The sequence below is a fragment of the Carassius gibelio genome, chromosome B1 (genome assembly GCF_023724105.1).
Source record: "Carassius gibelio isolate Cgi1373 ecotype wild population from Czech Republic chromosome B1, carGib1.2-hapl.c, whole genome shotgun sequence".
In the NCBI taxonomy this organism is placed as follows: domain Eukaryota; kingdom Metazoa; phylum Chordata; class Actinopteri; order Cypriniformes; family Cyprinidae; genus Carassius; species Carassius gibelio.
The window spans coordinates 31,044,452-31,058,410 of NC_068396.1; the positions used below are offsets into that span (position 1 = coordinate 31,044,452).

A 13,959-nucleotide genomic window follows, 5' to 3' on the forward strand; every position below is an offset into this window, starting at 1 on the left:
TTTTAACAGAGGGACTTTGCGGGGGATTCTTGAAAATAGATTAGCTTCACACAGACGTCTTCTAACTGTCACAGTACTTACAGGTAACTCCAGACTGTCTTTGATCATCCTGGAGGTGATCATTGGCTGAGCCTTTGCCATTCTGGTTATTCTTCTATCCATTTTGATGGTTGTCTTCCGTTTTCTTCCACGTCTCTCTGGTTTTGCTCTCCATTTTAAGGCATTGGAGATCATTTTAGCTGAACAGCCTATCATTTTTTGCACCTCTTTATAGGTTTTCCCCTCTCTAATCAACTTTTTAATCAAAGTACGCTGTTCTTCTGAACAATGTCTTGAACGACCCATTTTCCTCAGCTTTCAAATGCATGTTCAACAAGTGTTGGCTTCATCCTTAAATAGGGGCCACCTGATTCACACCTGTTTCTTCACAAAATTGATGACCTCAGTGATTGAATGCCACACTGCTATTTTTTTGAACACACCCCTTTCAACTAATTCAACTAATTGCCCAATTGCACAGCCTTAAGAGCGTGCATATCATGAATGCTGGGTCTCATTTGTTTTCTGAGAATCTACTGAACCTACTGGTAACTTGTTTGCCACGTAGCAATAAAAAAATATACGAAAAACCTTGATTATTCTGGTTAGTCACATTGTACTGCTATTATTTTGAACAATACTGTATTATAAAGATAATACAATATTGTTGTTGTTTTTTCCTAAATGATATAACCCACTTAACCAATCCAACCTCTGTACAACTGTAAACAATAGATGCATTAATGCATTTGTACAGAATATATTTGGGTGTTTGTATTGCATGGAAATGAAGGTTTTGGAACAGAATTGCATCTTTATTTTTAGTCAGAAGAAGTCTGTAGTATTTCCTCATGTAGAAAGCACGTATGTGCTGTAGTAACACAGATGTTTGTCACTCAGGTGAGGAAATAGGGATGCTGGAGGACATGGAGGTGGGGATCAGTGACCTGCACAGAGTGACCTTCAGGATCACAGAGGCGGCGTCTGAGGAAGCTGTCAGCCTGCAGCCCTCTGTCAGCGGTAGACGGTGAGAGAGACCCCTCACACACACACACACACACACACACATGAGTGGACATTCATATCCTAAACATCCTCTGTCTCTTTCTAGCTCTCACATCACTCACTGTCAATTTTTTTACAGTCCTACATTTTTGTCTTTATTATATACACTCTCAGAAAAAAAGGTACAAAAGCTGTCACTAGGGTGGTACCTTCTCAAAAGGTGATCTTTTGTACCTTTTAGGTTCTAATGTGTACACTTTAGGTACTTATATGTATCTTTAAGGTACCAGTATTGACTCTTTAGTTACAAAAGTGTACATTTTGTAGAGGTACCACCCCAGTGACAGCTTTTGTACACTTTTTTCCGAGAGTGTATATAATAAAGACAAAAATGATTAAAAACATAAAATAAAACAAGTAATGGAAATAAATATTCAAGTCAATCACATTTCCCAGTTATGTACAGTATCTACATCTTTTTTATGTTTAATATGTTTTGTACATTTTTTTGCATCATTATATTATATCATATTATTAAAATTACATTAAAATAAACATTTTAATGACATTTATTGTTGAAGAATTTTTATTCAGCATGAATGCATTAACTTGATCAAAATATATTTATAATTTTACAAATGTGTCAGTTTCCTCAAAAATATAAATCAACATTGATAATAATAAGAAATGTTCATTAAGCAGCAAATCAGCATATGATAATGATTTCTGAAGGATCATGTGACACTGAAGACTGGAGTAATGATGCTGAAAATTCAGCTTACACAACACAGAAATAAATTACATTTTACCAGATATTAACATAAAAAGCAGTTATTTTAAATTGTAATAATTTTTCACATGTTACTGTTTTTACTGTATTTTGGATCCAATAAATGCAGCCTTGGTGAGCAGATGAATCATCTTTTAAAAACCATTATGTTATTATTGTAGTGCACAGTGCTAGTTCGTATGCATTTTGTGAGTGCAGTTGCTCTAAAATGAGTTTCAGGAATTTCGCCAAGGAAGCTGCGTGAACATGCTGGTATTGACAGAGTTTAGAAATGTAACCTGTTTTTGTGTTAGAGACCATTACACTGTCGAGGTGCCTCTCCCACATCATGCCTTCCAAGCGCTCCCGGATGAGCTGCGCCAGGGCAAGCCGCTACGCGTGCTCCCCGTGCTCTTCAACGTGGGCATCAACGAGCAACAGACCATCGCTGAGAGGTACAAGCACCGACTGATACAAATGAAACACAATCCCTTCAAGCATAAATGCTCTGTGAAGCGTGTCTGAGCTGGAACATGATGCTTGCGCTCTCTGTGTGTCTCCCTCTCAGATTTGGTGATATATCTTTACAGGAGAGAATAAACCAAAAGAACTTTGAGATTCTAGAAGGCTACTATAAATCCTTAACCAGCACGGTGCCGTCTGAATGTAAGTTCATCATTGGAGAAACTGAGCTTTTCATATGGCATTTAGTCATTCATCAGTTACTTTTATCCAAACATTGGGAACAATGCATATAGAAACCGGTTACTGTATCAACACAACATTGTGTAAAAGTCAGAAGCCAGAAAGAGCTTTATTGGCAAGTATGTTTTGCACAATGCACACACAAGGAATTTGTTTTAGTGTCACAAGCTTCCAGAGACAACAACACATAGAGATATTAAAAATGCACATTGCCAAAAATACCGGCACCCTTGGGAAATATAATCAGAGAAGGCTGTGAAAATTAATCTGCATTGTAAAATAAATAAAATAATAATAATCACAATTTTCAATTGGATAATAATAATTTAAAATGGGGAGAAATATCATGTCAGAATATAGAAAATGTTTTTCTCTAATACACATTGGCCACAATTAATGGCACCCTTTTATTCAATAATTTTTGAAACCTCTATTTGCCAGTTCAACAGCTCTGAGTTTTTTCTGATGAGGTTAGAGAAGACCTGACAAGAGATCAGAGACCATTCCTTCATCCAGAATCACTCCAGACCCTTCAGATTCCCAGCTTCTCCTCTTCTGTTCACTCCTCTCATTTTCTGTAGGATTCAGATCAGAGGACTTCCCATAGCCATAGCATTTACATTTACATTTAATCATTTAGCAGACAATTTTATCCAAAGCGACTTACAAATGGGAACAATAGAAGCAGTCAAGTCAATAAGAGAACAACAACAGTATACAAGTGCCATGACAAGTCTCAGTTAGTCTAGTATAAAACGCATAGCTAGATTTATTTTATTTTTTTTAATGAAAAGACAAGAAAATAAGGAAAGTGCTAGTGTTAGTTGGTTAAGTGCTGGCGAAAATGAAATGAAGAGTCTTTAGATGTTTCTTGAAAATGAGTAAAGACTCAGCTGTACGAATTGAGATTGGGAGGTCATTCCCCCAGCTGGGCACAGTCCAGGAAAAGGTCCGTGAGAGTGATTTTGACTTTCTTTGGGATGGCACCACAAGGCGTCGTTCACTTGCAGAGCGCAAACTTCTGGAGGGCACGTAAGATTTAACCAGTGAGTTTATGTATGTTGGTGCCGTGCCAGTGGTCGTCTTGCAGGCAAGCATCAGTACCTTGTACCTTGTGAGCGGCTACTGGTAGCCAGTGTAACCTGATGAGGAGAGGAGTAACGTGAGCTTTTTTTTTTTTTTTGCAGAAGCAGATAGCAGAAGCTTGGTTTTGTGCCCAGTGGCCCATTTCTGTGTTGTTTTTGAGTTTTGTGTTTGGATTAACACATACACAAATTAATAGAGCGTATATAACATGCAGTGAAATGTGAGTCGGGTCACAGATGAAAATATATTTAAATTTAAATACAATTAATATTTTTGTGGAATTCTTTTTTTTTATTAAATGTTACAAATCTCCCAAAAAAGTGTTTAAATAAACATTATATGCTAAATTAATTGTAATTCATGTTTAGTGATGTTCTTACCAGGTGGTGGATAAGCTGTATTTACAATGTAATTATATGAATCATTAAACGTTTAAAAGATTATTGTGCTTTTAGACAGTGATGTTGAGTAGACAACACAAATAAAGTGGCCTTAAAAACGTTAACGTTGTATGTTTTAATTCTAGGACTCTCCTCATTTATTCAACACATTCTTGTATTCGGTCTGGAGTATATTTCTAGCCTCTCCATCACATCTTGCTCTTCAAAGGGATAGTTCACCCGAAACCATTTACTGACCCTCTGTCATCCCAGATGTTCATGACTTTCTTTCTTCACTTGAACACAAGCAAAGATTTTAGTCCTTATAATGCAAGGGGACAGGACACTTCAGAAACCAGACGAAGGGAACACCACCATGATGATGTATGATCGTTTCACTTCAGAAGACAGTGATTCATTAACAGGGGTTGCATGAGTTACTGTCATACTGTCCCATACATGATATATTATAAGATAAGTTTGTGTTCATCTGATAAATGAAAGTCATATAGGATGGCATGAGGGTGGAAATGATGGAGTTTCCTTTTAATCCCTTTCGCTGTATTTTTACTTATTATTATTATTATTATTATTAATCTTTTTTTTTTTTTTTTTTTTTGGTGTTCCACTGGGTTGTATTTTTTCGTTCTCTCCCTTTAACCATTTTTCTGCATTGTCTGTCAGAAAAAAAGTACTTCTACTTTTTTAATACTTGGGTACAATTTAAAGTTGTACGTTTTTACTTTTACTCAAGTATGATTTTGACCTGATACTTGTACTTTTAATTGAGTAAAATTTTCACTGAGTACTTGTACTTCCACTTGAGTAAAAAAAATTATTTATTTTTATTTCTGGTGTTCACCAAACTTTGTTAGTTTCATCTGACCATTGAAGCCAGTCCCATTTAAAGTTTCTGTCATGTCTGATAACTGAATATGCTTTAGTTTGTGTTTTAATGAGCTAGGAGAATTTTTCTTGAGACCCTGCCAAATACCATGTGGTGATGTTGACCATTTTGTAAGGTTTTCTGACCTCAAGACTCTACTATTTTCTGCAGTTCTCCAGCTGTGGTCTTTTGGGAGTCTCTAGCCGCTCACCACACATTAGGACGATACAGACACAGCTCTTCCAGACAGATTCGTAGCATTTTCTGTTGGTTGCAAACTCTTAATTATTGTCCTGATGGTGGAAATGCTAATTTTCACTGCTCTAACTCTTTTCTTAAAGCCACTTCACCAATATGTGAAGCTCAATTATCTTTTGCTGCGCTTCAGAAATACATTCTTTGGTTTTTCTCATTGTGATGGATGATTAAGGGAATTTGGCCTTTGTTTTCCCTCCTACTTATTTCTGTGAAACAGGAAGCCATGGCTGGATAATTTCATGTTTGTAATCTCCATGGAGTACTCAAAATAGTGAATATACTTTAGAAATATTTTACTCAAAATAATGTATGGGTGTGCCAATAATTGTGTCCATTTGAGAAAAACCTTAATTTCACAATGATATTTTCCCCCAGTTTAAATTTGTAATATCCAATGGAAGGTACTATTTTTGTAATTTTAATTTTTTTTAAATAAAAGATCAAAAGGATTAACAATGCAGATAAATTTTTCCAAGGGTGCTGATATTTTATGCCATGACTGTATACATATATATATATAAAATGTAAATAACAATTTCTGCAACATTCTTACTGTTTCTCATTTATTTATTTTAATTCTGAGGATGAACCCATAATAAAAAAAAATTAATACTGAGACTGTCATGTTTAAACTCAAATTAACTACTGTAACTGTAAAATAAAATAAAAGATTTACATTTTATTATAATGGGACTTTTATCAAAGACAGTCAAATGTATACAATATATTTATTATGTTACAAAATATTTTTCAGTTAAATTATTTAAAATAAATGCATTTGAATTTGAACATTTGAGTGTGTGTGTGTGTGTGTGTATACACACACACACACACACATCGTAAATTAAATCATGAAAATGTTGTAATATATTTTCATATTGAAGTCTGCATTTATCACAAAAAAACGAACAGGGAAAAAAGTGAACTCCAGTCGACTGATTTGTTTTTTGTTTTTCTGACAATGGGAATTGTTCTGACACTTTCGATGTCTGATGTTTAAAGGGTTTGAGTGCAGGAATGTATTGTTTTCTGATATGTCAATCACGTCTGTGGAGCGTGACGGCTCAGGATGATGAATGCTCCCAGCAGACGAATGCCGAGCTGTATTGCATCGTGTCACATCTTGTCTTCTTTCCATCTCTCTGTTCATCAGAAAAATAACATGTCCCCAGACTTTTCAATCTCATCTTTAGGTCTTGTCGATACGGGGACAAACATTCCCTCTTAAAACCTGTTGATGCATGACATCTCAAGCGTCTGCTCTTCTCGTCTCTTCTTTCCGAAGGCTTGCCACGTTTTCAGACACAGACAGACATTAAGGAACTGCTCGACACCCTCGGCCAGAATGTAGTAACCAAGAAGAGAAAGAATGTGGAGATCCTTTGGCTAGCGGGAATGGTGAGGCTGAGTTTGAGGTCAGGGAGTCCGCAGGAATGTGTGCAGTTTGCTCTGTAACCTAACATTTGTGCAACATTTGGTTACTTAACGAGCATTCAAATCAATGTTCTGTAACGGGTCAGCATTTCAAGTAAGAGATTGTAATCACGAGTTTCAAGAAAGTAATTACTGGCTTATAATAAGTAGCATTTTTATGACTATTATTTGTGTGGCCAATATACACACAACCGTTGAAATGATTGGGGTAAGATATGGGTCAATTACATTTAATGTCATTCAACAACTGACATAAGTGACAGTAAATACTTTTATAATGCTACAGAAAAATGTTAATTGATATGGTGTTCTTTTGAACTTTCTATTCTTCAAGAAAAAGGAAATGAAAGTACAAACAATTCCATCTGTCATGTGTCACCTCAGATCTGTCGCCGGATGAACGGTATCCGCTTCACCAGCTGTAAAAGTGCCAAAGACAGGACGTCCATGTCAGTGACACTGGAGCAGTGCTCTCTGCTGCGGGACGAGCACCTGCTCAATAAAGATTACTTTGTGCGAGCTCTGGACTGCATGCGGAGGTAAGCTCCAGTCATGTCTGTGTAGATCTGTTCTCCTCATATCTGCATCCATTATAGGAAACGTTCACCAAGAATTGATGTAGATGAGTTTGTTTCTCCATCAGATTTGGAGAAATGTAGCATTACATCATTTGTTCACCAGTGGATCCTTTGCAGTGAATGGGTGCCGTTAGAATGAGAGTCCAAACAGCTGATAAAAACATCACAATTAATCCACAGCACTCCAGTCCATCAGTTAATGGCTAGTGAAAAGCTGCGTGATGTGTATGATGCTTTTCATTTCAATCCATTGATCCCTGCTGAAATGCAAGTCTCGTAATGGACTTGTATTTTACCCGGAAGCGATGTTTTATATTTAAAATGCATTAATGATGAAGTTGTTTCTTACTAAAACGCAGCTTTTCACATCACACAACATTAATTTGATGAACTGGACTGGTTTGGCGTGTATCTCTTGTGGGTTACTGTGATGTTTATCAGCTGCTGGACTCTCCTTCTGACGGCACCCATTCACTGCAGAGGATCCACTGGTGAACAAGTGATGCAATGCTACATTTCTCCAAAATCTGTTCTGATGAAGAAACAAACTAAACGACATCTTCGCTGGCCTGAGGGTAAGAACATTGTCAGCATTTTATTTATTTTTTTTTGCGTGGACTTTTCCTTTACACATAACGTGATATTAAACATCTAATGCTGATAATAAAGACGGTCTTGGATGTTAACCCAATACCAGTGCATCGGATTTTGTTGTGCACAAAATTCATCCATGATGCATTCAAATACTTCTATATACTTCTATTCTCTGTTATGAAACAGGGCCCTCACAGATCGGCTGAAATCCAAAATATGTGAAGCATTGCTTCCTGTTCATGACCCAGTGAAAAGTTTAAGCTGAAAACATACATACAGGAGATAAGGCTTATTGAACATCTGGAAAACGTTCCCCGTCGGCCGCACCTATTTGCGGCCCACACTGCACATAATTGTTGGGGGAAAAAAGTGAATGTTTATTTTTCAAAAGGATTTCATTATACAAACCCTGTTTGTTCCCAAACAAAGGCTCATTTCAAAACACAGACCTATTTCCAAACTGCTCTCACTTCAAATCGTTCTGATTTATGAGATCCTTTCTTTTGGACAGCATGTGCCATTTAACGAGAACCAAATCCCAAAATCTAGTCAATAAAAACAAATCTGTCCGATTTTCTTAATTACAAATGTAATTTGTTCATTCGTGTTTAATAAATATTGCTAAGATTAGCACAGTATATGCCTTGGGTTTAAGGAGAATACAATACCAGAATGCATTGCAACCAGCTAAAAAAAATCGGAAAAACATTACAAATGTGATTAATTTAATGTAGAACCATTTTTAACATTTTCTAAAGAGCAAGGTATTTTACACAAAATATTTGTAAAACCCTTGTGTTTAATGAAAAGACAATCCCAGAATGCACAGCAACAAGCTCACCTTAAAAAAAGCTGTGTGTATTTAAAGGCAGTAACAGAATTCACTGCAACAGGCTCAGTGGAAAAAATATTGTTTTAATTTAAATGCTGCTAGAAATAGCTCAGTATTTTACAATATTTGTGCATGCTGTCTTTTTGTATCACTTGTCAACACTACAGTCCACTGGAATAGATGTGGGTTGAGTCTCCCTTGAATTTATATACTTGTCTTTAAGTCCTAATTTGCAGAGCTGAACGCTGCTGCTCTTCTAAACTGAAAGCCCCCACAAACTTAAAATATCACTCATGAGTACTCAATTACTAACTAACCTTGCATTTATATAGTTTATATAATTATTTTGCACACTTTGAACTCTCGAACTCTCCTTTTAGATAACACTTGAAATTACATTACAAACTGAACTTTTTTCCATGCAAGTACATTGCATGGAAAGATACTTTCTTATTTGCTGTTGTTTTCAGCACGCCTTTGACACATTTTTTACATTTGAAATATTATAATAAGGCATGAACTTACTTTTCAGAGACAATAAGCATAGTGATTTGCCAGTTTTTTTTTTTTTCTCCCAGAGCATCAGAAAGTGGTCAGATCCTGCTAAAGGTACTCAAGGCGTATGTGAAGTGCCTGCGCTGATGGGCGATTCTCTTATTAGTAGTGTTGGGTGTTGAAGCCCTGAAGGCTTCGAGTTTGTTTGTTAGCCGGCGGCAGATGAGAAGGCTGTTGATTTTACGTAGCAGAACCGGTCTGCAGAAATGGTTTAAAGCCAAAATAGGAGGTTGAGCTGACACGTGTGCTGATTAATGTGGATGCATGTCAAGTTGTGCGACATTCACTCAGCTGTATGGATTTACTGTGACATTTCAATCAGCTATTGTGTAAATCCTGTCATCCCTTTTCAAAAGAATATCAGTGTTTGTTACTCTTGAAGGTGCAGGTCGCCTTAAATGATCTTTGTGTGCATCTAGAAATACAGCTCTGCAATTTTTTAAATATAAATCAAAATGTTTACGTTAAATGGCATGTAATGGCATATAATATAAACACATTTTGACTGACAGGTGTTTTTAATACACTGTTTGCACAGTACAAAATGCTGTCAATGTAAATAAAACAATTGCATTTTTAAAGTGTTTAGATTTGGAAAGAGGTGCAGTACATGTTTAGCATTAGTGAGCATTTCTTTGTTAACTCGAATCCATTAATGATTATTTTTGTGAGGCAAGGTTTAAAAAACCTGTTTGAAAATGGTGAATAGTTTTGCAGTTTACTACGTCAGCAATGATAAATGTGCTACTGATGTGTGACCCAGGACCACAAAACCAGTCATAAGGGTCAATTATTTTTGAACTGAGTTTTAAACATCATCTGAAAGCTGAATAAATAAGCTTTCTATGGATGTATGGTTTGTTAGGGTGGGAAAATATTTGTCTGAGATGCAACTATTTAAATAATCTGGAATCTGAGGGTGCAAAAATCTCTAAATACTGAGAAAATCGCCTTTGAAGTTCTCCAAATGAAGTTTTTAGCAATGCATATTACTAATCATAAACTAAGTTTTGATATATTTATGGTATCTTCATGGAACATGATCTTTACTCAATATTCTAATGATTTTTGGCATAAAAGAACCATACAATGCAGTATTGGCTATTGCTACAAATATACTTGTGCTGCTTAAGACTTGTTTTCTGGTCCAGGGTCACATTTGATTCATTTAAAAGAGTCATTTGTTTGTGAATCAGATTACATTTTTTCCCCAGCATGTTCCAGTTTCTGCACAACATAAGAGAAAGATATTTGTATCATTTTTGCATTGACCAATCTGCATCTTGTAATTGATTCTGTATTGTAGTTTGCTATTCTGTCCGCATCGGCAGAAAAACAGACATTCATCAACCATTAATGGGCCTGAATTTAATGAGAATCATTATATTTCCTTCTGCACACAAGTTAATGAATTTTTGTCTCCATTTTCCTTTATTCTTGCCATTATTTTAAGCTCTCAGTGTGTATTTTACTAGGGTTTTGTTGAATGTGTTGGTGTGAGTCTTTTATGAACCAATGAACCATTTCTTGAGCTTGTTTGTGTGTGTGGACTGACCTATTAACCCTTATGTCTTGTTGAATATGTTTGTGTGTTTGCTTCTTTCTATCTTCTCTCGTTTCCTCTCAGTGGTCTCTTGGCCCAGGGAGAGGTTGCCCAATGGGACGACCCTGAAGTGGGCTCCGATGCTAATAACAAGCCGGCGTCCCGCCACTTCTATCCAATCGCCCTTCTGCTTGTCAGCTCCCACCTACTGGTGGTGTGGCTCATTTTAAGTCTTGTTTTTTTGCTTGCAAAATATCAATAAACTGCTGATTATGCCATAACCGTGCTGCGTCTAACTTCTTGCTTCCTCAAGTGGTTCGCTCTGTCTTCATGAATAACACTTTGATTTCTGATATTCATTCGGGAGTGATTATATCTCTTGGTATTTATGGAAGCCGTTTTTTGCAGAGGAATTGGAAAAAAAACTACATTTTCTAAACTAAATATTTTATCTCTAAATTCTTAGTTTATATCTTGCAATTCAGGCTTTCTTTTTCTCTGAATTCAGAATTTATATCTCACAATTTACTTTATTTTTCTCAGAATTCTGAGTTTTTATCTCGCAATTTAGACCTTTCTCTTAATCTGGAGTTAAAGTTTATATACCGCTATCTTTACTTTTTTTCTCTGAATTCTGAGTTTATATACCGCAATCTTGACTTTTTTTTCTCTGAATTCTGAGTTTATATACCGCAATCTTGACTTTTTTTCTCTGAATTCTGAGTTTATATACAGCAATCTTGACTTTTTTCCTCTGAATTCTGAGTTTATATACCGCAATCTTTACTTTTTTTTTCTCTGAATTCTGATTTATATACCGCAGTTTTTACTTTTTTCCTCTTAATTGAGTATATATAGTGCAATTTTTACTTTTTTCCTCTGAATTCTGAGTTTATATACCGCAATTTTTACTTTTTTCCTCTGAATTCTGAGTTTATATACAGCAATTTTTACTTTTTTCCTCTGAATTCTGAGTTTATATACAGCAATTTTGACTTTTTTTCTCTGAATTCTGAGTTTATATACCGCAATCTTTACTTTTTTTCTCTGAATTCTGAGTTTATATACACCGCAATTTTGACTTTTTTTCTCTGAATTCTGAGTTTATATACCGCAGTTTTTACTTTTTTCCTCTGAATTTTTATATACCGCAATTTTTACTTTTTTCCTCTAATTTTTCAGAGTTTATATACAGCAATTTTTACTTTTTTTTTCTGAATTCTGAGTTTATATACCGCAATTAAGAGAAAAGGTTAGAATATATGAGATAAAAACTCAGAATTCATAGAAAAAAAGTCTGAATTACAAGATAAAAGGTCGGTATTACCTTTTTATTTTATTATTTGTTTTAAAGAAAACAGGCTTCCATAGGAATGTAATACTACACAGCTACTAACCAAATAAGTAGCTTCACTTTAAGCACTCATGCTACTAATTAATATTTAATGGTTCAGCCTCTGTGTCTTTCCACCCTTATGTTATTTTCTCTGTGAAACACAATGTCTCGTACAAGTTTGGAATGTTACTTTGATCTCATATGGAAAGCATTTTAGCAGCTGCACATGATTTGTCAGAAGGAAGTGAGGATGTGTTTGTTTTTTTCTGACACACTCTTAGTGCAGCATGAATGTCACATTTCTCTTTTGCATTAGACTTTCATAATTGAAGTTGAATTGAAAATGTTTCCTCATGCTTTGCATATTAACGTGCAGGTACAAACACTGAGGCCTTTTCATAGTCATTTTGGGTCTTTTATGATGTCATCATCATCATTAGCATCCATATATCATTCCTTTCCTTTTCTTTCTTTTTCATCTTCCCCTCATCAGAGAAGGCTGCCGGATTGAGAATGTGCAAAAGAATATAAAGTGCAGAAAATATGCTTTCAACATGCTCCAGCTGATGGCCTTTCCCAAATACTACCGGCCACCTGAAGGGACGTACGGCAAGGTGGACTCCTGAAACACAGCTCCATTAGTTTTACTCTTAACGGACTATATATACAGTGGGGTTTAAAAGTCCACTTTGAAAGGGATTCAAAATGCTATTTTATTTTAAAAAAATAAATATATTATTTAAAAATATATACATAATGCTTTAATGACAGCAAAACCAAATACTATACAAATACCTATTTTTACTTTACAGTATCTTGACTTTAGGACCCTGTTGTACATATTTGTGCAAGTTCATTTCAAATACATATATAAAAGAAAAGTGTTTTGTTTAATATATATTACAAAATGGCCTACTGAAAAGGACATACTCTTGTTTTATGGTTTTAAGAAAGAATGCAGTGCATTATTTAAAAATAATTTTAAAATACTGAATGTAAACTGTAGTAAAATAGACATGTAAATCATCAAATGTGTACAAAAGTTTTCCATTAAAAGTGAGCAATTTACAGGAATTGTTTGAATATGTAGCTTTGAATGGCCGTCATATCAGTTGAGATGCATCACATGCCTGTATGTGACTCATGACCAGAGATTGTGTTTTGTTGTTATTGTTCTGTTTTTGTACTGAGGCATTTCTGAAAGTGTGTACTGTATGTTTTTATATTTGTGTTTGTATAAAGCCATTTCACTCTCAGTTTCTGGACATATTTCCATAACACCCTTCAGCTTGCTTTTGCACACGTTGTGCATTTATGTGAAGTTTACATAATATTATCTCTATTTGCTGCCAACTGCAAAGGAACACTCGCTCTCTTGTGCTAAAAGGACTTATACCAACTGTCACGTGTGTGCATAAACAACAAAGCCAATCATGCTGACATTACGGTTTGGTATCTTAAATTCCGCTGAACTTGCTCATCTGCATAAATCTGTGATGCCAATGGCTGGAAATATCCATCTCTAATTGAAAATCAATCACTTTAGTTCGCTACGTTGATGAAGATCACTGTGGAGGTCATTTGAAAATTTTTGTATTCGTTATCCTAAAAATTTAGGAACCTTGCACACCGAGTCCAATGTGGGTTAATTAATCTGTTGCAAACTTTTTTTTGCAAAATGGTATTAATGGACTCCTCAAGCAGTGTGGATGATTTTGCTGTCCTCTCACCGCCTTAAAAGAATAAAAAGAAAGGAAATATTGGATCCATCCAATCCTAAAAGACAGAGAGGAAGTTCAGTTCTCAGTGTGCAATGGCCTTAAGTGTGAATGCTGCTTGAGTGAATCCAGTAGCGAATCGTGCCTCTTGCCCCTAGGCTCTCTCCCTCTCATAGAAAACACACTACCAGCCTGGTTTAGTCATCTTTGACATTTCCTAATCCAGCCTCAAGGCGATCAC

At 35.6% G+C, this 13,959-nt stretch overlaps 1 protein-coding gene across 7 annotated transcripts in view; it reads left to right on the forward strand.

Annotated features, from left to right (window-relative positions):
* LOC127949237 (type II inositol 3,4-bisphosphate 4-phosphatase) overlaps window positions 1–13,256 on the forward strand; it is a 145,197-nt gene extending 131,941 nt beyond the window's left edge. For 4 of the 7 annotated variants that reach the window (XM_052546271.1, XM_052546272.1, XM_052546275.1 and 1 more), the window contains 6 exons: window positions 940–1,066; window positions 2,128–2,268; window positions 2,382–2,479; window positions 6,414–6,526; window positions 6,947–7,101; window positions 10,749–10,945. In XM_052546271.1, the coding sequence (XP_052402231.1) occupies window positions 940–1,066; window positions 2,128–2,268; window positions 2,382–2,479; window positions 6,414–6,526; window positions 6,947–7,101; window positions 10,749–10,926 (812 nt within the window). In that variant the 3' untranslated portion in view covers window positions 10,927–10,945. Of the gene's footprint in view, window positions 1–939; window positions 1,067–2,127; window positions 2,269–2,381; window positions 2,480–6,413; window positions 6,544–6,946; window positions 7,102–10,748; window positions 10,946–12,493 lie in introns of those variants that run through there. The other 3 variants (XM_052546277.1, XM_052546273.1, XM_052546276.1) reach the window with 2 other exon arrangements.
* Window positions 13,257–13,959: the final 703 nt, after the last annotated feature.